We start from the raw sequence: 25,244 nt of genomic DNA on the forward strand, positions 1-25,244 counted from the left end.
AGCAGCTCTAAGCCTGGAAATTTTGCTGAACTAGGGGGAAAAAAGCTAACAGACAATAGGAGAAGTTTCCTAATTTCACTCATCTTGGGATGGGGGAAGACAGCAGTAGAAGACATGCAGTGTTACTGTGCAACACAAAAGCTGGTCAATACAAAAACATTTTTGATTTATTGTGATGGTACCACAATCCCTCTTACCAGACCTGACTTTTCTGACAAGGCTCCTGTTCCCAGCAGATAGCATATACTTCACGTATGTCTTTAATACCTTTTAAAGTACAACTCAGCAGGTAGAAATAAAAATGATGACTTAATTGTGTGCTAACCAAGGAAATCTTTGCTGTCACATTTAAATTTTAATCTGATACTTCTGTCACTATGGATACAAAAACTCCAACGTGAAACTGTCTCTTATATCGGAGATAAATATCCAGTACTTCCAGTGTTTTAAGGGAGGAGTTGTCTAGGTTTATAAATCATTCTGAAGAACAAAGCACCATCACTAGTTCTTTCAACGCTTGCCTTGTGAGTGACAGACAATTTGCATCATGATGCTTAACGAAGTACTTTAAACCTTTAACCTGAATGTTGGTTTTCCTTTAGTTTGCAGCAAAAGAATTCACTGTAACCTAAGCATGAATTATAGTCTCCAAGGATTCTGCTGGAGTTCAAACTGATTACAAGTAGATCACACATAAATCATTCACAATAGCAATGGGTATATTGTTCTATTTATAGCCAAGAACTCCCAAGTGACACTGGTGTTAAAGCCAGCCACAGTACGGTATAATAAAAGTACCATTGAAACCCTTACTAGAAAGATACAGTTTTGAAGTACCCCCTAAGATTCCCTCCCCCTCCCCCCCCGCCCCCCCCCCCCCCCCCGAAAGTTTTAAATTAAGGCCTCAGCAATGTAGCCCATGAGATAAGGCCAGTCTTTTGTATTCACAAGTCGTAAGTTCTCTTTTGATAGTTGATTCCAAAACATCTGGGTTGTCATTTTCCCTCTGTTCACATTGTGTCACTGGTGTAGGTCAGGAGATTGGCTGCCAGTCATTTAGCTGAGGTAACTCCATGGGTGTTACCTTCCTAAGCAGATCTGCTTCTTAGTTAGCATTTTGTAGCTTTTCTTTTTCCTTTTTTTTTTTTTTTTAAATAAAAATGAAACAAAACAAAAAAACACCCCCAAAACAAGAAGGGATGCTTTTCAGGTTAAAGCAATCTGTTGCTGCTGTTCAGTCATCAATCTTCACAGGAAGTGAATCTGAGGTCCCAGGAGCAAGGGACTGGGAAGGAATCCATATAGAGGCTTCCTCACCTCTTGTTACTTTTTCCCATTGGTTGAGATTGTCCCTGGAGATGTAAAAAAAGTGAAAGAGGTGAAGCACTGTTCATAAGTTTACTGGGATTTCTTCCTAACAATGCTGTCTGCTGTACTATACTTTGAAATCTAGCTTTATACTGTATATAAGCACTTGTATGTCATCAAGCTTTTATCATCTTTACATTATTTCATCCTTTACCTTCAGTAATTACCATTTTGTAATTCTGTGTGGTTCCTATATGTGTCGACTAGATATAAGCCTATGGCATACCTTCCCCAGACGAGTCCTGGAGCTAGAGGCTAGCACCTGCTTCCATTAATTTCTAGCCCTCATAGCTGCAGAGAAAACCCAGCTGCGACCCAACAGAGACATGTCTGCAGAGACTCTGAAACTGCAGTCTGGAGACAAATGGCCTTCGTCACTTCAGACTTCAGGGATTTTACCACAGCATACTTTGGCCGTTTTCAAAACCACCACAGAGATCAGGACTCTTGCCAGGAAACTTCCCTCTCTGGAAACCACAGAAGCACATGAAGCTTTCTGAAACTCCTGCACATGGGCTGCCTGACATTGTAGAAAACGTTGCATGCCAACATCATAGAACCAACTTTCAATTACTAATATGGTGATCATGTTATCAATCTACTACATTTAAAGAGTACTCTTTCCTCGAGACAGAATTTTTTTTTTTAATGTCTCACAGCCTGGCCAACCCTCAACTCCAAACTTTGGTTCACGAGCCATAAAATGAGGAGGAATTAAGCAAGCGGTAACGTTCTAATGATCTGAAGGGAGTACAGACCCATAATCTTATTTGCTGTACACTAGTACCACTCCAGTGACTTGAAAGTCTGTGTTGATGATATCTAATAGTGGACCATACTTGCAACCTATGGCCAAATCTAGCATTCAGTCTTCCAATAGAGAAAGAAAGAGATCAAGCTCAACTGTTTCAATTTCATACTCTCAGATACCCAGTTACTAAAACAACAGTTTAGATGTCTTCAGTAAACAAACAGGTTGGTAAAAGTACTAAGGTCTTACATGCTATGTGTCATATTATCGTATTACATTGGAATTTATGTGGCAGAGCTCTTCTGATTTTTATGTCACAGCTTTGCTGAAACAGTTGATCAAATAGCAAATAATGAGCTGAAAGCACAGAGAGCAGGTAAGAAGAGAAAATGCTACATTTTCTGGGGATGAGGGAAGGCAGGATCTGACGGAGTCTACCAAAGAAAGCTGGTGCTCTCCAGAGAACACCTACACCATGTTCTGCAGGCATATGGTAACCTGCTCTGCCAGTGCTCCAGGCCAACTGGAAGTCATGAAGCCAGCGTTAACATGGCACTGAATCCCAGCTAATACAATCATGGGCTAAGGATCAGAAAAACTGAACTGTCACTATTTCTAGGTTCCTTTCCTGAAAGTAGGAAAGTAATGAGGAGAATTGCAGCCAAAATTTTTTTTAAATTGTATCAGTTTCAGTAAGAATTGAGAGACCTGAAAACACATGGAAAATTGTTTAAAATTATTTGGTCTGAAACAAAGGAAAAAAATAAATCACCTCATCCTCAAAATAAATATACTATAATAGATTTGCCACTTCCATAGGCCTACTGAGTATGTTGGCTACAAAACACACTTAGGACTTATTCTGAACACTGTAACACAGGTGGCTGGTAGTTTTGATCCACACAGAACTACAAGAGAGTCTTTAAAAATGTGGAGTAAATTATTGGACACAAAAACCTTCCAGATTACCTGCTACCTTACCTCAAGGAAATTAGTGACTTACACCTTTTTCTTTTTTTTTTTTTCTTTAAAGATGTAGATAATGCAATTCATTTGCCTTTGTGCTCCCAATGAAGCCCTGGCTCCTAAGTGTCTGGAATAAATGTCCAGATGCTCTCAAAATAAAAACCTTGATGCTGACATGCTGCCTTGGCTGCTTCTGGTGCTATTAGTTGCAGCTGGTGCCTGCGTTCCAAACAACTCAAGGACGCAGCAGGTTAAACTCTGTGTTCCAAGAATGAGCACTGCTGGTGAAGGGGTGATATCGAAATCGGTTCAGTCAGCAGCTGAGGCAATACCAAACAGGAATGAGGCTGTATTCCTCTCATCACACAGAATAACAGGTACTCATTGAAAATAAAAGAAAAAAAGTGTAGTGCAAAATCAGCTATTTGAAACACTCTGGAATAACATAAACCCTGCAATAAAATACATTTTAGTAACTGAGGAGTTGAAGTTATATCTGTGTTCTTGGTTTCCTACTCTGCATCTCCCAGTCTGAACTCTCAACGCTTCTTCCTCAACCTCCTCAAACATAGCAGAGGGTAATTTCAAGGCTAAGCTAAAACTATCAAACTGCTCCTTAGAAGTTGTTATGACAGGGTGTGGATTTTCAGGAAGCTCTTTAGTCTTACAGAGATCCTAAACCCCATCCACACATCTATGCCTCAGTTCTGCATCAGTGCAATCTAAACTAAGGAATGCACAAGAGCAAGGTGGGAAGCTGTGTCTGTACAGAGCTGTGCCCAGACTGGAGACTGTGCCAGCGTAGCTTTCAGAAATGTCAGTATTATAAAAATAATTGGCATCCCAAACCAGACATAATTTCTGGAACAGAAAAAGTTCATATAATCTCTGTCAGCAGTCTGACTGCTTTTAGTTCAGACATCACACCTTTTGCAGAGAAACCCACGCTCGAAAAGATGTTCATGCTTGATCTTCAGAATAATAGAGAACCTTGATCTAGAACACATATGTATGTAGGTTCTTGATACTCTACAATTGAATTTTAAATCTCCTCAGCTGAGTACTGAAAGATGGACCATCAAGTATTACAAGTCACTTTTGCAAATAAGCCTTATTTGGATACCCACATGGCTAGAAATCAAAAGATATGGGTCTTCCCAGAGCTCTGCTCCTGAAAAAGATGCTACGCAGTCTTAAGCACTCAGCCTATCCTCTCTAGGGCTCAGTTCCCATTAAGTAAAACAACAACGCTAACTTCTTTCCAAAGGTACTGGCAGGCTTATGCAAATAGTTCTACAGAAAATACAATTCCATTTTTAAGACCTCCCATTTGATAGTGCTAGTAACAGAACTTTCCTGACATCCAGCACTGAGGTTATTTTATTAATCATAGAGACTCTGCAAAACATTTTCATGTTACAAGCATATAGACACTGATTTGGGGAGTACATCCAAATGTTTACAAATGAACAAAAATTTTCACATATATAAAGCAGTTTGACAGTATTTGTTAGCTTGAGTAGAAACAAGTAACTGGAAACACTTATGATAAGCATTACTGCATTTCTAATGGTGGATATGATAGTTGATGCTGTTTAGTCCACGTAAACAGTATAAAACTCTTTCTGACTGAAAACATGGTTAGGCAAAGCACAATCTGTGCTCCAGTTATATGGATCAAATAACCAACCAATTAGCTTTCAGTCATCGATACAGCAAAAGCAACATGCCTTCAAGCAAGGATTACAAAGAGAAAGAAGTTAGAAAACTTCCAGGATCTCAGACTACCTCTCAGTAAAGCAGTCGGATGACTCATGATCTTGTAAAGACTGAAAGGATTACAAGCAGTTCTGTAGTTTACTTCATGTTCTCTGATTTCACACTGAAAGCAACTCCTTTTTATTTGTCAGAGTACACATTATTCAACTATCTATAATCAAACTATCAACATGTATATATTAGGCCAACACAGCTCAGGGAGTACACATTCCTACCCCATACTGTAACTCTGAATTCCAAAACAGGATTTGGACTTTGATACCATTATGACAGTCACGCCATGGCATTTTGAAACTAGAGAAGAGTTTAATACTATATTGTAACTGATGGAACCACTAAAATAAGCGCTAATGAATACTTCCGCGTTACTCAATTTAGGATATCAAATTACTGCCTATTATTTACCAGGTGTTGTTACTTTCATAACTTCTAAGGACCAAAGACACTACTATAAAGATCACCTAGCCTGACGACCTGGAGAAGACAGGTCTTGGCAATTTCATCACAATAACTGTCGCTCAGACCTGTAACCCTTTTGCCTCTCTCTTTTAAAAAGTATTAACCTAGCTTTGGTTTAAGATCTCTAAATCTAAAAAACATGTTCACCGTATTCCTTGTTTGAACCTTTGGGCACATTCACGATATTTCTTGTTTGAATCTTTGGGCTTCAAGTAGTCTTTACCTGCTAAATTAATGAGCTTTGTCTAATCAGAAAACATACTATGGAGACAGTTACAGATTTTGATAAAGTCATTCTCTTAGATAAACTAATTTAATGTCAGATTTTTTAGTCTCTCACTACTAAGATCTCAAGATATTCTTTAAGCTCTTTCTTAATCTTCTCTTGTTTGCTAGTGCCTTTATCTACTCTTCTTAGAGCACAGACTCTAAACAGGATTCCAGCTGCAGTCTCATTAATGTAATAACTACTACTTAATATTCCTTCCATATCCATCTAAGAGTTGCACAGCCATGCCCAGCAGCAGGACCTGAGAGGCAGCTGACTACTAATCATAGCTCCTACATACTCACTGGTTTTTGTAAGATAGTCTGTTCCACTGGTACAGACCTACATATTCTTCTCATAGTTAAATGAAATAGTGTTTGGGAGCGAGTTAAATTATTTTGCTAACCCCTATGTTAAATTTCATGGTGTTTTGTATATGGTGGGCATCCTTTTGTTACTTCACACAGATCATTTAGTCCACAAGATCAGAAAAGTGACAGAGCAGGCAGATCTGTCATACAGGAAAAGAAAATGTTCAACGCAAGCTAGAATTTAAGAACCACAAGAGGAAAAAAAAAAAAAAAGATTATGAGATGTGCCAATAAAAGCATAGAAAAACAGGCCTCTTTTCCCTGGATGTAACCAAAGATTGCTGACATTTTATGAACCAACTCTTTTTCTTTAGAGAATATTTATTAACCTGAAACTGGAACATTTTCATGAAGCATACTGGTTCTGGCAGAACTTTTGTCAGGAAAGATTGCTAAGGCCCAGGATATAATTATTGGACAGAACTATCTACAAAGAGATCCATCATCATGCCAGGGTAGAAGCAGCCAATTGTTTAAGGAACCTTTTCTCTTGTCCAGAAGATCCCAAGCTACATTCCAACTGATTGATAGGACAAAGTTACATTTGCCTCTTCCACATCCCAATGGTACTACTACTTCCACTTCCCAGCATTGGTACTTATGCTCCCAATTGCTGAATGCTGAACATTCCAGGGATCTTTCTTTTCCTACTTTTTAATAAAAATGTTCTGACATGAAATAAAATCACATGTCAAACCTGCATTTTTTTAATGAAACAGAATTCTAGCCAATCTTAGTTGTGAGAACTGTGTTGAAGTAAAAAGGACACAGAGGGAAATTGCACTGAACCCACCTAGATAAGGATACATAAGCACTGAATTTGTTTCTCTCTAAATGCTTTTGGCATCAAACACATTTTAATCAGCTGTGTCTGTAGATCTGCATTGGATAGTCCCAGCCAGTAGTTATTGCCTCTAGGTTTCTGCATAGATTAATGCGAGATGCATATTCCTGTTTATTTGCATGTAGATTCTAAAATTAAAAGTCTGTATTTCCAGACAAACTTGCAAAGTGTTTCTTTAACCAAGCTACACACTATGCAGAAACTTGCACATTTACTCACCTGCATGCTCGGAGTAGTGGCCCAGTTGGAGGGAAGATCTGTGCAAGTGTGGTGTAACATGGGATGGCTACAGCATTGTAGAACCCAATCTGTAAAAAACAACAATGAAAAAAATAGTTAAATGTTGCCAAACCACAACACTGAAAGTTAACAGCCAACTAGCTCAAAGCTGTTGACTATTTCCTTAATTACTACTAATGTTAGTACTTCATACTTCTGCATCTCCTTTTAATACCTGAATACTTTAAAACGAAGCACTAACAGTGAAGTCTGGCAATTACAAATTGCTTACATGCCTCTCTTTTATGACTAATACAGCTGCTTCCGATAGGATTTTCTACAGGACCTTTTATTATTCATTTGATTCAATTGATTTGCTCAGGATCTGCCTGCCTTTTGGTGTCAGTAGTGTCAGGAAGTACGTGTAGATGGCAGAGCCGTTTCGGCAAAAATTATTCTTACGATGATTTTTTTTTTTTTTAAAAAAACAAGAAAGCTGTGCAGCATTGCCAAAATATGGTGAGATTCTAGATAGTTCCAATGTCCTCCAGAGTATGCATTCCATAGCTCAATTTACTTGAGATGTTAGGGGCTTTGCACCTTTGGAAAGTTCTAAAAGGTGTGCACTGTGATCAATAATTGGTTTGCAACTTCTTTTTCACGTATGCAGCTCAGTGATATATTTTTACCATTATCATATAAATGTGTTTAGAGAACATTAAATGAACACCTTTTTAATGGTATCTGATTTATACATAGGCTTAGAGGCCTATGACAGCTATCATGTCACAGCTGAATTGTCATGACATGCGGGAATTTTTAGAAAATGCTACTTACATATTAGCAAGGATGACAGGTAAATTCAGATCCATTATAACATCACTCATTTAGCCCAGGCTCTCATGATAGTTACAGTTGTGCACTATGATCCCTTTCTTTCGGCAGAGTTTTTAAATGCCTTTTAGTAAAATACTATGTATTGTACTGTGACCAAAGCATTTGATAATAAATCTATTTTTAACAGTCTAAATATTGGGCCTTATTCAGAAATCTAAGAGCAACTCCTGTCCTTGCCTCCATCAATATAGAGATTCTTCCCATTCTACTATGTAACCAAGTCCATTCTGTACTAGAAAAAGAACAAGATACATTTTCTGACCAGAAAACCCAATAGTCTGATTTGAAGTAAACATGATATAACCAATAGAAAGAAACTGCAGCTGGTGAGAAGGCAAGGCTGCACGCAGCCGTCATGTGTGCTCGTCAAGAAAAGTTTACTATTTTGCATAGTGCATTGTTTTCTTCTTGTGTGTTTTTTCTTGGGGTTTTTTTTTGTTTGTTTGTTTGTTTTTAAGGGACACTAATTTATTTCACTGGAAAATAGAAGATTACTCCATATCTATCAAAAAATTAACATGAGACCTTAGCTACAGTCACACTGTAGACCTTCTGGCTCAGTGAGAAGTGTGTTGCCATTGCAAAACATAAAAGATTGCAACGACACTAAGTTCAATTGCAATATATTCTGAACAACCTTCTCTTTGGAATCCCAGTATTTAGAATAAAATGTGTCCTTTAAAGTCCTGAAAGCTTTTAATGAAAATGCATATCAATCAAGGAGAAAAAACCCTAAAAGGCTAAATGGATTTAGATTTTCAGTAAAGCCAAGCTAATCAAAACCACTCCTTTGCAAGAGTTTTCATTTCTAACCAAACTCACACAAATCCCTTTTGTAAAAGGTTAAGATTATCTGAATAAATTATTCCAGATTGATTTCTACATTGCTGTGGCTAGACAGAAAGACTAGAGTTCACCCAGGTACGAGCAAACTACTGAAGTCACTGCAGGAAAGCCAATGTACGTACATTCTAAAGATGCACAAGCAAGAAGAACTAGAAAATATCTTTTGTTTCTGATAAATAGTTCCCATCTCTCCAACTGTGCATCTTAAATGTACTGCTAGCTTTAAGAGCTGGATTTTTAATGTTCTGACTGAAGTAAGTAAGAAATCACTCTTAACATTTTAATCCTTCCTGCATATGAGTAAACTTTTTATTTTCAACTTGAAAACTGTATTTCTGGGAAAAGCTTTGAATGGCTGAAGCACATGAACTGTTCCTTTTCTCTCCCTTCATTACTCAGGCTGGCTTGACTTGCTTATTCAAAGGGCTTTCTGGTCACTGCATAGGTTTGGCATTTCTATTTTCTTCACAGGTTCCAAAAGGAGAGGCAGAAAAGAAGTTGATGGGATCTTTTCTGAGTCAATAACAAATCCTCAGAGTAGGCTTCACAGTCGGAAGACACCAAACTCAAAGACTTTACATGAGTTGTGTTGCAAAGGGTGAAAAGCACGACAGAGACCAACTGATCCAGCCACCCAAGTGAGAGGAAGAGCTAAGTACAAGCTATTCTCAGCAAAGATGAATACTTGAGGCAAAAGTAGTTTTTTTTTTTTCAGAGATTACATCTTTATACAAATCTTCATTTCCTAAGCATCATTATCATTTAAACAAAGTATTAATGCTTTAATTAAAATCCACATAAAAATACTTATTAATGCTTTTTCTTAGAGCCCAAGGAAACAGATGTCAATGCGTTATTAAATTCTTCAGTCTCTACATAAATATAGGAGTGGTTACTTTCATAGAATTATATATATCCTAAATCACGCATTTTGCTGTAATATTGTTGTAAGATAGATACAGCAGCTACAACTGTACTACTGAAGTTCACTTTTAATGTCCTATTTTGCTTAATACTTTACTGTTATACTATTAAGAAGAATGAAACAGAGCACAAATTAAAAAAGAACCCGATGAAGACAGTACCTGGAACAATACTTACTGCATTTTAAAGAGGAAAAAAAAAATTGCTTATTTCTTGTACCTGCGCCTTCACCCCGTGAACAACTCTTTCACAAATGCCAAGATGACTACATACTATAATACTGTGTACTTTCAAGATGTTCAAAGATAACTAATATAGTGCATGGGAAAAACAAACTAAATGCAGAAAAATGTTTCTTCTCTTTTTAGGTTTATACTAACCACATAAATTTAGTAAATTAATTGCTAATTCCTTACTATAATTAGGGTAATAGTTTTTATGCTAAAATATGATAGAGCATATGGAGTAAAGTGTCAGAATATAAAAAATTCCATAGTCTTGCTTACCAATTAATTAATCTACAGTGATTTTGTGATACTTTTTCATTTCAAATTTATTTTAAATATTATTGTTCATTTCGGAGTTCATGAAATGCTTTGTGAGTGCTAACTACTAACAATTAGAGCGTCAGAGGCCACCGAAATAAAAAACCCCACCAATTTATACATATATATATATATATATGAATGGACAATGAACAGTGTAAATTTATTTTCCTTTGCTCAGATAATCAAAGGATAAGCTATCTTTTTCGTTTATCCAAAAAGTTAGTTCAAACACTTTTAATTTCCTCAAACTTATGTTTACAGAACACCAATTTTCCCTAAGAAAATAATAAAAAAATCCAGTCATTTCTGCAGAGAAAAATCAGTACACAAGGACTTTGAAAAATAGACAACTGAGACTCTTAGAAATACACCCTTTATTGCTTATCCTCAAGAAACTCTTCACGTTATTGTATTTCAGGTGGTGGTGGTTTGTTTGCTGCTTTTTTTTTTTTAGGAATGCCAAAAAGCAGTAGTTGTACTTAACCAAAAAACTAACAATGAAGTATTGTTCTAAATCACAAATATTTTGTAAACTCTTCTAAATTACAAATATTTTGTAATCTGAATCTGAATATTTTAACCAGGAACAAGTGATGGAGTTCATTTTGCATTCAGGATAAAACACAGAAACCTTTTAGCTAAGGGCTGAAGCAACCGTTTTCTAAGTTTAAAGAGTATTATTGACACTTCTCAAAATCGCAGGCGAATATGGTTTTAGCTAGAGTTATAAGTACAAAGAATGGAACAGGTGACAACAGCAAAGAGTATATTGTCATTTAAGCAAACATTTGAAAACAAGTTTTCCAATGCTACTTAAAAAAAATTAACCCTGTTTTGCATGCAGAACATAGAACTCAGCAGCCCACATACCCTAACGTCAAATGCAATATTCACTAATATATAAAGTGTTTTTTTCGTGCATGTTTTATTAACACTATAAACGTATCGTTTTACTGATAGAGTTCATACCTGACCCTGAGGGACTTCATCTTTCTTGTCTCTGTCCATCATAGGAATAGGTTGAATACCCGTTTTCTTCATTTCATCACCCTGGAGGAAAGCAAAGAGGAAGATTAGGAAAACAAAAATCAAAGCTATTGAGATCTGAATTAATTTCCATCTTCTATTATATGTCAATCTAAAAATTCAGAATTTAAAATAAGGGGTAGTACCACTTAAGGCAATCTCAGAAAATTGCCTAAGGATGGGCTCATTTTATACCTTCACCTAAATGATAATGTAAATAGCAGATCCTGAAAATGAAATTTTTTAGTCAACGTACACACATTTTGCTTGTTTCTAAGCACGTCTCCATAATATAAAGCAATTGGAAGAATAAAATTCTACTCTGTTCTACTCATAGTTAGTCTCATCTTTCAAAACATTACCTGTTTAAAGCACTATAATACAATGCCCAGTAGAACATAACTCACCCATCCAAGGAAAAGCTAAGTAAAATACATGAATTTACAATGTGCCCTCTTTGTCAACAATCCAATCTTTTTGATCATGTTGCTTTGAAGAAGCTGCCTGTCCAACAGCCTTCTTTTCTTTTCCCTCTACATTTGTAAGAGGAATACTGGGGAAGATGCAGTATATCCAAAGACCAGATACATGTAACATACAAGAGAAAACTGTCTCCTTATATTTCACTCATTACCAGTAGAGTAGCCAAAACACATTTCTGAGCACTATACTGGGTCTGAACACAATTACTCCTTAAAAATCCATAAGTAGATGTCTAGTTTCTGTAAAAAAACTGAAGTTTTCCAATAGTCTTATGCCTCGACTGCATTGTCAAAACATCATGGATGTTTAATTTTGAGGTTATAGAGGTATTTACAGCCGTAAATCCAAAGTCAATGTGATGATCTTCAAATATTTAACCTTATGTATTGGGTTTGCATGGCAAGGTTGTCATAGCCGAGGGACTACAGGGGTGACTTCTGTGAGAAGATGCCAGAAGCTTCCCTTATGACTGATAGAGCCAGTGCCAGCACTATGAGGGTGCAAACTACGGGGAAAGTTAACTCCATCCCAGCCAGACCCAATACACCTTAGTTAAGAAGAAAGTTTATGCAGGGTAATTGCTTATACAACATTTGCTTATCTGTGTCCTTTAATGTGAGATTCAGCTTACAGAGGTTTAGCTATCTGAAAGCTTGAGACATTCCCTAAATCTGTGTTCTATGTTTCTGCTACAGTTGGTGAAGACATCTCCACAAGACAACTTATTACACCTTTCTCATAAGATTTTATAAAGCTACATTTCAAGTGCCAATGTGCCCTTCCAAGGGAGGATTTTGGCACCTTTTCTCAAAACCAAGATTGCAGTACAATAAATTGATTCTGGTCTGAGCAGAGCATCTTTCTGACTGCCTTGCAACCACCTTGTATGTAGGAAAGATGGGGGCTTCTGGAAGTCAATTCCCTCTTGCATGTTTGGCCTCAATATTGTCTATTAACTATGATCCTGCTCAATTAACCAACAAGAGATGTAATCAGGAAGCTATTTTTGAATTGGTGTCCTTACTATTCTCTCATATCGCATATTTCTTGCTACAAGTAGTTAGAGAGGCTAGAATCATCAAAACTAGTCTCTGTTAGACATTTTACTGTTGAAAGGAAAAAGGAAAGACTTCCTTCCACAGCTGATAAAGATGCCTGTAACAATTCTGAGCACAGAAATTCAGTGGATTGTAATTTAGGAACTGTACGGAAAATTTGCTTTTATGTGCCTCCAGTAAATAATATTTAATTTTTTCCATTTGCTTGAAGTACTGCAATTGATTGATCCAGGACTGTCTGCAGCTACCACAGTCTCAGTGATAAGAACCTCAACACTAAACCATTTACCATCATATGATTTTAAGCTCTATGATTTACATAATATCAAGTGCCTGAGAAACACTTACAGTCAGAGCTTTGAGGAAGCTGTCCAGTCTCTGACTGATTATGTCAAAACTGAACAAAGCTCAGATTTATGTTCACCATGTCATCTTGAAAGAAAAAGGTATTACAGAAGCACAGAACGGTTTGGGTTGGAAGGGATGTCTTGGGATCATCCAATCCATCCCACACACCTATACCAGCAAGATCAGCTAGAGCAGGCAATCCAGGACTATGTCCAGTCAGGTTTTGAACACCTCCAATGGTGGAGACTTCACAACCCCTCTGGGTAACCTGTGCCACTGGTCAACCATCCTCACAGTAAAAAAGTATTACATTTAGATGTAATGCATGCACTAGAAATACAGGTGTTTTCTTGTGTTTAGTATGTGCAAAAACATATATGATACACTGTTGTAAAAAATATTGCTTTTATCCTGATAGTTATGATCATGATCAGAAAGCTAAAGTTGAAACTTTAAGCAAAGAAGTTTGCATCATACCTATAGTACGGCTATAAGTGGCTTATAAGTCTCTTAAAAAATACTGCAGAAAGGGTTTAACAACTGCCTAGTGTCTCATATCTCACAAAAAAAAAAGAAAATCACAACAGACATATCTTATACAAGCTTGTAATCCTTTATAACTGATCAGCAAATGAAGTATTTTGCCTGAGTTGTAGCACTGTGGGAAAGCTTCATGCTGAGCGATATCAAGGTAGATCTTAGCTGAAAACACCAGCCGTACTTGGCTTCATTCAATGAAAAAAGATCAGTGTGACATACCACAAAATTGCTGCAACCTCTTCTGCAGTTATTGTTTTAGTTAATGATTACACAAAGAAATATTATGAAAATGCTCTGCTTAAATCATTCAACATATTAAGATTATGGATTCAAGTAGTAATTAGAAGCAACATACTATCCTACTTTTAGAACTGTAACATAACTATTCAACCTAGTCAAATATACTTTTCTAGAGTTTATGTTTTCTCCCAATTAAGTAACAATTTCTGCAGTGAAACACAATCTAAACTTTCTATTGGTTTAGCTTTCCCAGGATTTTCTCTATATCTGTCTCCAGCTTTCCAATTTCCAGAAGCATTTAGACCTGTGGATGGATTTGTCAGCCACCCTGACTGGATCGCAACACATCCAACTTCAGCCATATATCAATTAACTTCTTCTTAAGAGGATTCAGTAAAACACCAATTAGAGAATTCAATTTCTGTCAATAACTTCTAATTTACATTTGCTCCATGAAGGAGCAATATAACAAGATCAACCTTTAATAACACATCCTTGGATTACAAAACAGTTTAAAGTCTGTGTAGGCTCAATTATGTCCATAATTCCATCTTTACTGTTGTTGAGTAGGAAAAATCAGTTTGATCCTTCCTTCTCCACTGAGTTCACAAGATTTGTTTTTAAACAGTCTTTTTATTTGTAAGCGAAAATGTTGAGTATGTAAATCAGTGAGACACATCAACGTTATATCTCCATTATATCGCTCGTAAGAACACTCACTTTCCAGTGCTGACATTTTACAAAGCGAGTACTGAACTAGGGCTTTGAGCTTATACAGTCTGCATTTTTCAAATATTTTATTGTAGTCTGAGCTGTTCATAATTAAGAGAATGAGAACATGTGAATAACACAATACACCCATAAGCCATGCATATCTTGAATTTCATAATGAACATGCAACAGTCAGGACAACACTACAGGCATGCTACATCAACTCTGTGGGCCTGATTTCCATTTTACACCTGTGTAAATCAAAAATAAGCCCACTGAATTCTGCAGACTTCCACAGGGCACATAACCAAAAAGAACAACATGTGCAATAGTAGTTCTGAAAATGCAGCCTATCTTCTAAAACTGCATAATTCAACTCAATGCAACACTCTCAGAATTTATTTCTTACCCCTAAAGTAGTCACTTCCAGTTTAAAAAGTAAATGATTGGAACATTGATTCCTCAGCTTAAGACTCGTGAGAGATTGCATCATTATTTCTGAACATGATTACATTAGCACACCTCAATACCTTGATTCAATTCTCAGTACATCTTATCTGTGGAGTAACTTTCAGTATATTAAAAACTCATCTCTCTCTGAGACCCAGGTGTTGAGCTGGTGCACAAAGAAGATTCAAATGATCGAATCAAAACAGTTTTAGGATTTGTCATATTTGCTTTAGCATTTACTGGACTCGTACTACAGCTTTATAAACGTGTTTCAAGGTAGCTGACCTGGAAGCTGGTTTCCTAGTTTGGATTTCTAGAATATAAATAGATCCTTCCCAAAAACACAGTTAGTGACTCAAAATACCTCACAGGTTTTCTTCTGTGTTGTGTTGCTTGATCACTTTATTTTAGGACATACTTTCTAAATTCATCTTCAACAGAAAGAACACTGTCTGAAAATTAGGAAGCTAACTCAGGTGTTCATACAGATTCAGAGTAAACAACAAAACACATACATGCACCAATGTCTTTAAAACAAGCATGCCAAGATATTGATTGAAAAATACTTATGGTTGTTTTTTTCTTCCTGGGTACTTCCATTTATAAAGAGACTAAACAAAAGAAACACACATACCTCAGCCCAGAACTCTGCATATATATCATTGGCCGTCAGTCTGGTAACGGGCCACAACTTTGTTACAGAACACAAATCACAAGCCGTCATCATCAGACCAATCACTCTATCTCTAAAATAAAATAGAATGAAATTGTGAAGTTAGTTAAAGAATTAATGATCACACTGCAAAGTTTCTACTTGCCCTTCCTCAGTCCAATTAGCAGTAAAGAATATATACTTCAAAACTTCTCCCACCTTGCTTGTTTCTCCCTCACCTATTTATGATCCATTGGTAAGGCATCAAACAAATCGTGTATTATATTCCCTGTAGAACTCCCTGAATTGTTTGCAACTAGAGTTCACTGACCACCCTCTGCACAATCACATTCATAGAAAACTACACAAGAATGTCTGCCTATTAAAACACTCACATGCCCCTCCCTAATTTTCTGAAAACACAGTACAAGACTATAAAAAGAAAGACGGCATATCCTGTTACTGCATTTCTCTCTGTTCTTTCAAGAGAGAGGAATATAAGATCCAAAAAGAGGAAAAACTAGTTCTGAGTCTATCTCAAAGTACACTGTCACTGCTTTGTTGAAATGAATTCCAACCCTGACAGAATAAGAATCCTACATGTAACTCTGTCCTATACACTGAAAAATCTGTTCACAGAATAACTGAACAGCATCTGTAAGGTTATAATCATTATTGGAATAAGGCACACACACAAAAAAAAAAAAATCTTATTTAAACAATTTTTTAGCACTCATCTACTACCCAAACCTATGGTTTATGAATTTAAGTTTTATAAAGAAAACTGGCAACTAATTAATGAATTTATAGGTTTTCCACCCAATGGAGAATTTAAGATGACACTTAAGGACACCTGCATCTTTGTTAATGATGCCTATGCCATAAAAAAAACCCACACAACTTGCTAACTTGTATGCCAAGTGATGGCAGTCATTAAAACTATACCAATAGACAAATACACCAGGGAAAATACATATATATACACACAATATAATCTATAGATAAATGACAAAGTGCAATTCCCCTGATTTAAGAAAGGGGATTCATCAGCCACGTAAGTGCCAAATTTAGTATTCCATTGCATGTACGGATACCAACTAGAAGTCTTGGATTCTCTAGCCACATTACAAACTGATGTCCTATCTTTAGGCAACGTGGCTTTGCACTGAAAATGCTCTGAAGGCAGGTAAGATAAAAAAAATAAATAAACAGAATAGAATATCAAATCACACACTAAATAGTTGTGTACTATTGAATATCCTATTTAAATTTTATAAACCCTAAATTCAAGATTTCAGGTAAATTTAATTCTGAGATTATCAGGACTATATTTTTGTCTTTTTAAGATGTCGAAGTTTATTCAGGTCTCCTAAGTTTCAGTTCCATACTGTGAAATAAGCTTCCTACAGTGTTGTAATAATTTATTCAAAACTACTGGCAAAAACCTGTAAAACTCCTCAGAAAGAAGACCCAAGTACCAAAGTTCCTTTGGAAAAGAAATCAGAATATGACTCAATGTTTTCCCATATTACATCTATAATTTTCCCCTGCATTAGATTAATGACAGGATCTACCTGTCATTAAAGAAGCTCTGAAGAGTTGCATAAGCACTTTAATAAAGCCTATTATGAGACACACCTCTCATCCAGGGTGTACTATCTTTTGCTCATATGGACAAAAAAAAGCCATATATTTATGAATATATGCACATGTTGTATATTTTTAAAACTTAGAGCTACCTTATTTCACAGCAGTTGAGATCTGACCAGAATTCTTTCCAAAAAAAAAAGGCATGTTGACAGAATAATAAAGCTATTGGCGTAAACATAAAACCAAGCAATTACTGCACTATACTTTTTCCCTCATCACCTAACTGCCTGTGCACTAACTTTGCTCTGCAGATCATCTGTCACTGAACTGTGCAGATGACGTCCAAAGGCAAAAACATGCAAATATAAACCCTTGGAAATTACTGTTATACACTTGGAATTTTACACAAAGCTGGTCGTAGAAATCTCATATGTAAGAAAATTTCTGTGTACACAGAAGAAATATTTTTTTTTAATTGGAATTCTTGGTTATCTTTTGCAAAAATACTGGTTTTCTTACTAGGACTAATGCCATAGTGAACTAATACTGTTTTGCTGCTTTACCTGTGTGCTTGGTTCTTAAGGTTTAATGCTCCTGTCTGATGCAGCTCTTCAAGCTGTTTTCTATTTCCAAAATACAGGGCTAGGTCTGTGGCAATGATGGCTTTCCGGATGATCTCAAGTACTTGTTCATATTCACTGGAGCTCAGATTGGAGAAGACATTGTGCCCTTCCAGCTATGAAAAAGTAAAAAACCAATAAAAAGCACAAGCTCTAATTCTGAGATAATTTCAGTCTTTACTTCACTAGACAGGTTACAACAATTTTACAGCCCAATGACAATTTTTGTCGCTAAGTCAAATGTTGACAGGCTGAAATTCCCATTTTTATATTTCCTTTGTGAAATCTATCATGAAACCTATGACTAAGCCACTGATTTGGTTTTGGGACTGCTCCTTCTGAAGCCTAAAGGTATTAATAGAGAAAAATGCTAACTTTTGTAGTGCTTATAAATCAGACCAGAAGACATAGCACTTCCAAACAGTATTAGCTTGGGAACTTGTGATTCAATCCTGGTCCAGAGTACTGCATTGTCAAGTTGGTAAACTGAGCGTTTGATTCAATCCAAAGTACAATTTTGATACTGCCTAACACATAATATGGATAAGGAAATATCCAAGGTTAAAGTACTAAAATAATTTTGCATTGTTCCAAATGAAATACACCTGAAATTGTTGCATTTACTGACACAATTTTCTCTATAAAGTTAATTACGGTATTTTAATGTATATGAAAACTTAGGGAAAAGCTCCTTTGTTCAACCTGAGTTTACTGACTCATAAAGACAATGGTTTCCACTATGGAGGCTCCGGCAACATGACACTGTCATCCCTTTTCAATTTGCTCTATGTATGATTGCGCATTTAACTGACAATATCCATGTACTGTGATCGCTCATGAAGCTATAGCACATTTTTGAAAAGCCAACACTATTCGCTGTCTCTAAGATTTGGAAACAACTTGTCAAAAGTCTTCCTACTGTTGAGAAGAAACAGAGAAAAATAAGAAAGAATGAGCCAGCCATGTCAAGGTGCGCACATTCACAAATAGAATATGTTATTAAAATATATCAAACGCAGATGTATTTTGACATTTAATTGGCATTTGGGCTGAAGCTCATAAAAAGTTTCCTTGACTTTTGTCAAGCATTTACATAATTTGTTCAAAATAAATCTTCTGTGGTACAAATAGCCTTGGTTTCTCTCACCATCTGGAACGTAAACATCATTTTCCAACATTTTCACTTGGACAAGTAGATTTATTGTGAATAATGAATAGAAAATACAACCTGTCTATGTCTCAATGCTCCTTTGACAGACTCCTCGGTCATAGAGCATGATATTTTTAAAAAGTTCAGAACATTTTAACTCATCATCAACACTTTGGGAGCACGAAATGACTACTACTTGTTCTCACAATTTAGGGGTTTGGGGAGCCTTTCCTCCCCAATCTTGCTGCCTAATCCACAAGAACAGGCTATTTGTCCTAATATTTAAATTATTCTAGATTCTATTCTTCAGACTTCAGAAGCTGCACTATCAGAAAAACCACTGTGACAGCTTCTGTTCATACTACTAGAAAAGAACTGATTCTGTTGAGTACTGACAGAAGTTGCCATTTCTGAACGCATCACTTAGGCTTTTGAGTAGTACATACAAAGTACAGCTCCTAAGATTTTATTCTTTCCCTGCTGAGCTAAAGGTAGTGAATAGAATCTTCTGTACTCCTGAGTATGGCATACACTAGAACTGCAGGTGGATGAGCAAAGCAGCTATAAAGTTTCAAACAGTGAAAAGTACTGCAGGATACTAACATAAAATTAAAACTCATTGAGATAAACCCTAAAGGGTTTGGTGGGTTGGCTGGCTTTTTTTTTTTGTAACAGTCCAGGAATTCAGTAAGGCTTTTTGACTCAAACAAAAACCAGCAAGTCCAAAAGGCTGCTCTAGTCTACCTTGGCTGCTAATCATCACCCACGGGCACTTGGGTAGCCAATGTCTGAATCTACTTCACAGCCCTGACCACCTATCTCCCTTTCCTCTCTCACACTGACGGCCAAGGCTGGAGGTAGCAGGGAAGCAATAAGGTTCCCTGCCTTCTTGGCAAATGGCACTTTGACCAGTTACAACATTTCTGCAGGAAAAATGCAAAATGTTTTTTGAAGAATGACTAATCTGCTTCACGTAGCCATAGTGGGACAGAGAAGTGTTAATCACTGAGGAACTTGCTCACTGTGCACAAACTCGCATGAAGAATGAATACTAAAAATCTAATGCCATACCACCACTGAAGGATTCAATTACACCCTCCTACATGGAGGATCATTCAGAGATAAAGCTTCCATTCTCTGATGAAATGTATATGATACCTAAAACCATTATCACAAGATGTGCTTCTGAACACAATACAGAATATGTATTTTTCCTAAAAGGTGATTAGGTATTTAAGAAAATAAATATCTTCCCCCTGAAAGACCAGAAAGAAAGAAAAGTTAACAACGAATTAGTGGCACAGTAGCATGGTAAGGCTGTGCATTGAGCGTGTGCATGGTAAACTAAAACCAGTGAGCACGAGTATGTTGTGGACTGGTAGTGGTTTCACAGGAGAGAGTTCTCACTCTTCTAATTGAGCATGAAAAAAATTGTCACTGATGAGAAAATGTTTGCATGCCAGTAGCGCACTTGAATTTCCCAAAATATGTCTGCATGCTTTCTTATAGTTTTCTATTCATTAAACATACAGACACATTACCTCATATTAGGAACTTTCTTTCATAGAATATTACCTTACTCAGGGTTTTTTATTTCAAAATGTTGAATAACGAAAAAGCACATGATAACATAATGAAACAAGTTTAAACTTTTCATGCATGCAAAATTAGCATTTCCTCCTTCATGCCACACATTTAATGTTCACACAATTTATTACAGCAGGTTTTCAAGCTTCTCATGAAAACTTTTGTCAGTACTTGAGTTTTTATTCACAATTTCAGGATGGTCGAAGACTTTGTTGAAGCACATTATGCCAGAAATATCTAAGTAAGTGAGAAACTGATTTTTCATTTTCAAAGTTCTATTCCATATGGTCATAGGAAAACCCTCATTGACCTAGAAGCTAAAAGCTTCAAAGGAAGGCCATAAGCAAAGACCTTCAAATACACAATATTTTTTATAACATCAAGATTTTGGGAAAGCTATGTTTTGCACTATTATTGAATGCTTGGGTTCCTAATCGTGGAAACCGGCTTGCTGTAATAAATCCTCCACTCTTCTAAATGAGCACTACAATCCAGAAATTGAAGTAAGCATGCTTCAGAAAATCTACTGGGTGATGATGTGACTCCTGTTTCCACCACTGGACTCTACTGCACAGAAGATACAATTTCAATAATCCTACCTGCAGGATAGACACAGTCTGCGAGAAGTGGTGCTGTTCCATTGTTGACGTGGAATAGAGTGCAGCTAAGGGGTGATCAAATTTCTGAAGATAGCTGTTGCTGTAACCTCTGTGATCCAGGTCATGACACAGGCATGCAACTAAAAGACCTTTTCGCTACCAAAAAAATGAGATAAATATGAAAAGTAAGATATATTTCCTGCCCCTAGATGTCACTCTCTTCCCAAAATACCGTAGAAGTTGAACTATGCTTACACTGTCTTCAAAAAGCACACTGAGAAACATTCTTAAAATTACGAGAAACACAAAAGTGAGGTCGTGCCAAATTAAAATTCTCAGTCCAGTTGTTATTCAAACCTTTTATATATTACGAATTTAAAAAACGTTGTTGCACAATCACCAACTACTGGAGGGATTCTGCTTCAGGAAGAAATTTGAGTTTTAAACAGATAGCCTGGTCATCCACTGAAACCTTACCATGTTTATTAAAAAAATAAAAAGTGTAGTTATTGAGGGAGAGGAAATATAGAAGATGCATGATCTCCTGGTTAAGGCAACACCAAAATCCAACGCTAAACCTGCCTCTGCAATACTCCTCAAAGATACTGACCAAGCTGCCTAAGTGAAACTTTTCCTAGGAAGTCACTATGTGAGCTACAAAAATGTTGGACAACAGCAATTGTGAATAATGTAATACGGTAACTGATTTTTTATTTAGTTAACTCATAATATTCTAAAGAAATTGAGTCTCTGAAATCTCTCTTTCAACACACAAAATACGTGAACACTTGCAAGAGTTGTTCACACAGCAGGTGTGTTTTGAAAATACAATCATAAATGTTTGTGAAACAGTCAGTGTCAGCATGGAGTATCACGAAAACGTCTTTATAGACTTAACAGCTCTGTCTTACAGTTGGTTTTGATGAGTGCACAGTAAACAAGGATATGGTTATAAAGTGAAGCAGAAAAAGAATACTGATTAACCACATATTAAGTTAGAAATATCCAACCTGTATAATGTACTGAGGCACATGATTCAGTGGAATAGTAGCAAATAATGATGTAACTAAAGATTTTATCACAAATATACCATATGCAGAACTAAGGTTGTAGCAACCCTAAATGTATTTCTGATTTTGAGACCTTCACGTATTTTAAATCCTTCACTTTTAATGATGTCTTTTCAATATTGCATCTGTGAAGTGCATTTTTAAAAAGCACATAATGAAACAGATGATGCAGCAGCACATGCCCACACAGATCCTCAGCAGAAGTGGAACCTTTAGGAATGAAATACACACCTATATTACTTGAAGTTGTGCAGTAACAGCTGTAGGAAGCTGGTATCCCCCTTTCACTACTATCAGGAGGGGCAAAACGTGTAACCAACAGACTTGAAAAACAGTCTCTGACAGCAAAAGAAAGATGAATCTCAGAATCCTTTGTGCTACACGTTAGATCTAGAGGGCATAAGCTTTTCTGTCCTTCCCCCACAAGTTTAATTCTCCTGTTGCATCCTTTACAACTTGTGGTTTTTCCAGTCTTACAATTCTCATCATTCTGTCCCTTGTACCTTTATCTAGCTTGTCCCAGTCTCCACATCCCAGGAAGATGTTCTTGTCTCAGTCCTTCAGGATTATGCAATGCCTAAACCCAGTGTTCTTGACCTTGTATCCACTGTCCCAAATTGGATCCCAACTCTTTGACCACAGTCGACTGCTGGATCTATTTGTCTCTAGATCAGAGTCCCCTTTACAGTATTTCATACTTCTCTTCTCACCTCTAAGTCTTTTGAGGTTCATGTCATCATCCCTCACCTGAGACCAGCCCATCCTAGTTCCCCAAACCTTCCTTTAGGAGTTTCACGGATTCTTGTTCAATTCATCTCCAGTCTCAAGAAAGAAGACTGCTAGAAATAGCTGGAACATAGACAGGGATAAGGCATTCAAACACATGAAGGCCGGCTGGAGTTTGGCAGGGAACAAAGACTGTTCCCATCTCTCAACAGCTGCCTCTTTTGCTCTCCTTATCTTTCTTACTCTGCATCTCCAAAAAGATAGAGCAAGAGAGTACTTGGTTAGTACTGAATGCTACCAGAGCTTTAAATATTCCCTGAGGCTGCAGTCAAGCCAGACAAATGCCACTTTCCTATTTCAGTGTCAATTTTCAAGTCCCTGCATTATAGCGGAATAAACTAGACCTTATAAAATGTAAGATCACCAAATTTTATTTTACTCTTATACACTGAACAAAAACTTGATTTCTCCTAGCGTGTTTCTTTAAAAAAGTCAAACAATTTTGGCTGAAATCTCCCCAAATGAATCAGCTTGAAGAAGTCATGGAGCTTGGAAAATTACAGCTCAAACAGCTAGTATTTGTTAATTCCCCCAGTCAGAAGTTTCAGGTACTCCCAGTTGCACCTACCATAATTCAGAAAAAAAAACAAGTGATGGTTCTTTGTAGAACCACCATCATCTTCGGTTCCTAACCATTCTAAGCCTTCCATTTTATTATTATAACTTTTCCAGTTAGTGATCTATTCAAAGTATTTTTTCCCTGATTTTTTTAAACATGATGCATTTATCTTTAAAATATGTACAAACATGCTAAGGAAAACTGTTGTATAATAAAAGTTAATCAGTGAATTAGCACATTTGAACAACTGTTTTCCTTCCATCCTTTCTACTCTTCTCATTTACTCATGTATGTCAACCATCTCTGCAACCCTTGTCCTCCTATTCAGGATCTCCCAGACCTCACAGGGTTCAAAATTCTGGGTGTTTCCCTCCTCTCAGCACAGATCCAGCAGTTAATTAAATAATTAAAGACTGTAGTTGTAAGTGGGCAGGGAGAACCTCAAAATGTGGACATGGACTTATACAAGTTTGCTACTGCTTCTTCAGTGGACAGACATGAAAATTGTGAAGGAAACCCTAGGATTAGGAACTCGGTTGATTCTCCTTCCTCAAACTTTCTACTCACACCCGTTTCTCTGCAGGGACCTTTATATACACTCTGCCCAAGCTGACAGCAAAACTCTAGCACAGAAAACATACTTGTACCATGGATGATACCTCTGAGGAGGTCTAGTTACTGACCATCTCGCCTACCTCTAGATCAGTAAAAAGCCCCTGGTTGTTCTGAAGTATGGCATACATGCAATGTGCAACGGTAACTGCATGCTTCCAGTTGTGGTAGGGCACACGGCGATAATTCTTCTTTACAGACATAGTAAATCGGCATAGCTTTTCAAGTTCAAAGCTAGAAAGAAAGAAATTTGGTCAGAGACAAGAAAGAAGAATGAGGGAAAAAAACAACAACAAAGGAGAAAAGATGCTCTTTGATTTACTCTTCTTGCTAGGATTGATTCTCACTGCGGATGACTCATTGATTATAAGAGTCATTCAAGTTTTGGCAAGGACAGAGGAGCATGGATACTTGATAATGCTCTTAGTTTAATCTGTAAAGTTCTGGAACATAAGTCAAGCTATCCAGCTCAGGCAACACAATTGCATAACCTTCCCTGCTCCCAGAAACTTGAAGTGTGGTCCAGAAACTTGAAGCGTGGTTTCTTTAAATCATTATCTGTGCAACCTGCCAGCTAGTGAAACTCTGCATCTAATGGACAATTTGAAAACATTGTTTGTGATCAAAACATAAAACGTCACAGAAGAAATAATCTTGTTTAAATTAAAATTTCGGTCAAATGCCAAATGCATAAGTTGTTTTGAATAAAAGAAGTTGAGGTGCCCTACATTGACATTGTGAAAAAAAGATTCTACTTTTTCCAAGATTAAGATTTTTTTCCAGTTTGGCCAAATGAAGATAAATTCCCATTTCACTGTTTCTGCATTTTTTACCAAACAATATTTTGTTAAGTAATTGCCAGTCAACCATGAAAATTCCCCAAATCTATAGCGTTTATGGGATTATTTTTTAAAGAATATTTT

The 25,244-nt window shown here is 36.7% G+C and overlaps 1 protein-coding gene across 1 annotated transcript in view; it reads right to left on the bottom strand.

The window, feature by feature from the left end:
* Nucleotides 1-1,234: 1,234 nt before the first annotated feature.
* Nucleotides 1,235-25,244, bottom strand: part of PDE10A (phosphodiesterase 10A) — a 194,358-nt gene continuing 170,348 nt past the window's right edge. The window contains exons 16-22 of the mRNA XM_086626871.1: nucleotides 24,405-24,555; nucleotides 21,295-21,450; nucleotides 17,902-18,074; nucleotides 15,731-15,842; nucleotides 11,210-11,290; nucleotides 7,026-7,114; nucleotides 1,235-1,352 (exon numbers count right to left, since the gene is read on the bottom strand). Coding sequence (XP_086482997.1) covers nucleotides 1,235-1,352; nucleotides 7,026-7,114; nucleotides 11,210-11,290; nucleotides 15,731-15,842; nucleotides 17,902-18,074; nucleotides 21,295-21,450; nucleotides 24,405-24,555 — 880 coding nt within the window. The remainder of the gene's footprint in view (nucleotides 1,353-7,025; nucleotides 7,115-11,209; nucleotides 11,291-15,730; nucleotides 15,843-17,901; nucleotides 18,075-21,294; nucleotides 21,451-24,404; nucleotides 24,556-25,244) is intronic.

This window comes from Tauraco erythrolophus, chromosome 2 (genome assembly GCF_009769465.1).
Source record: "Tauraco erythrolophus isolate bTauEry1 chromosome 2, bTauEry1.pri, whole genome shotgun sequence".
Taxonomy (NCBI): Eukaryota; Metazoa; Chordata; class Aves; order Musophagiformes; family Musophagidae; genus Tauraco; species Tauraco erythrolophus.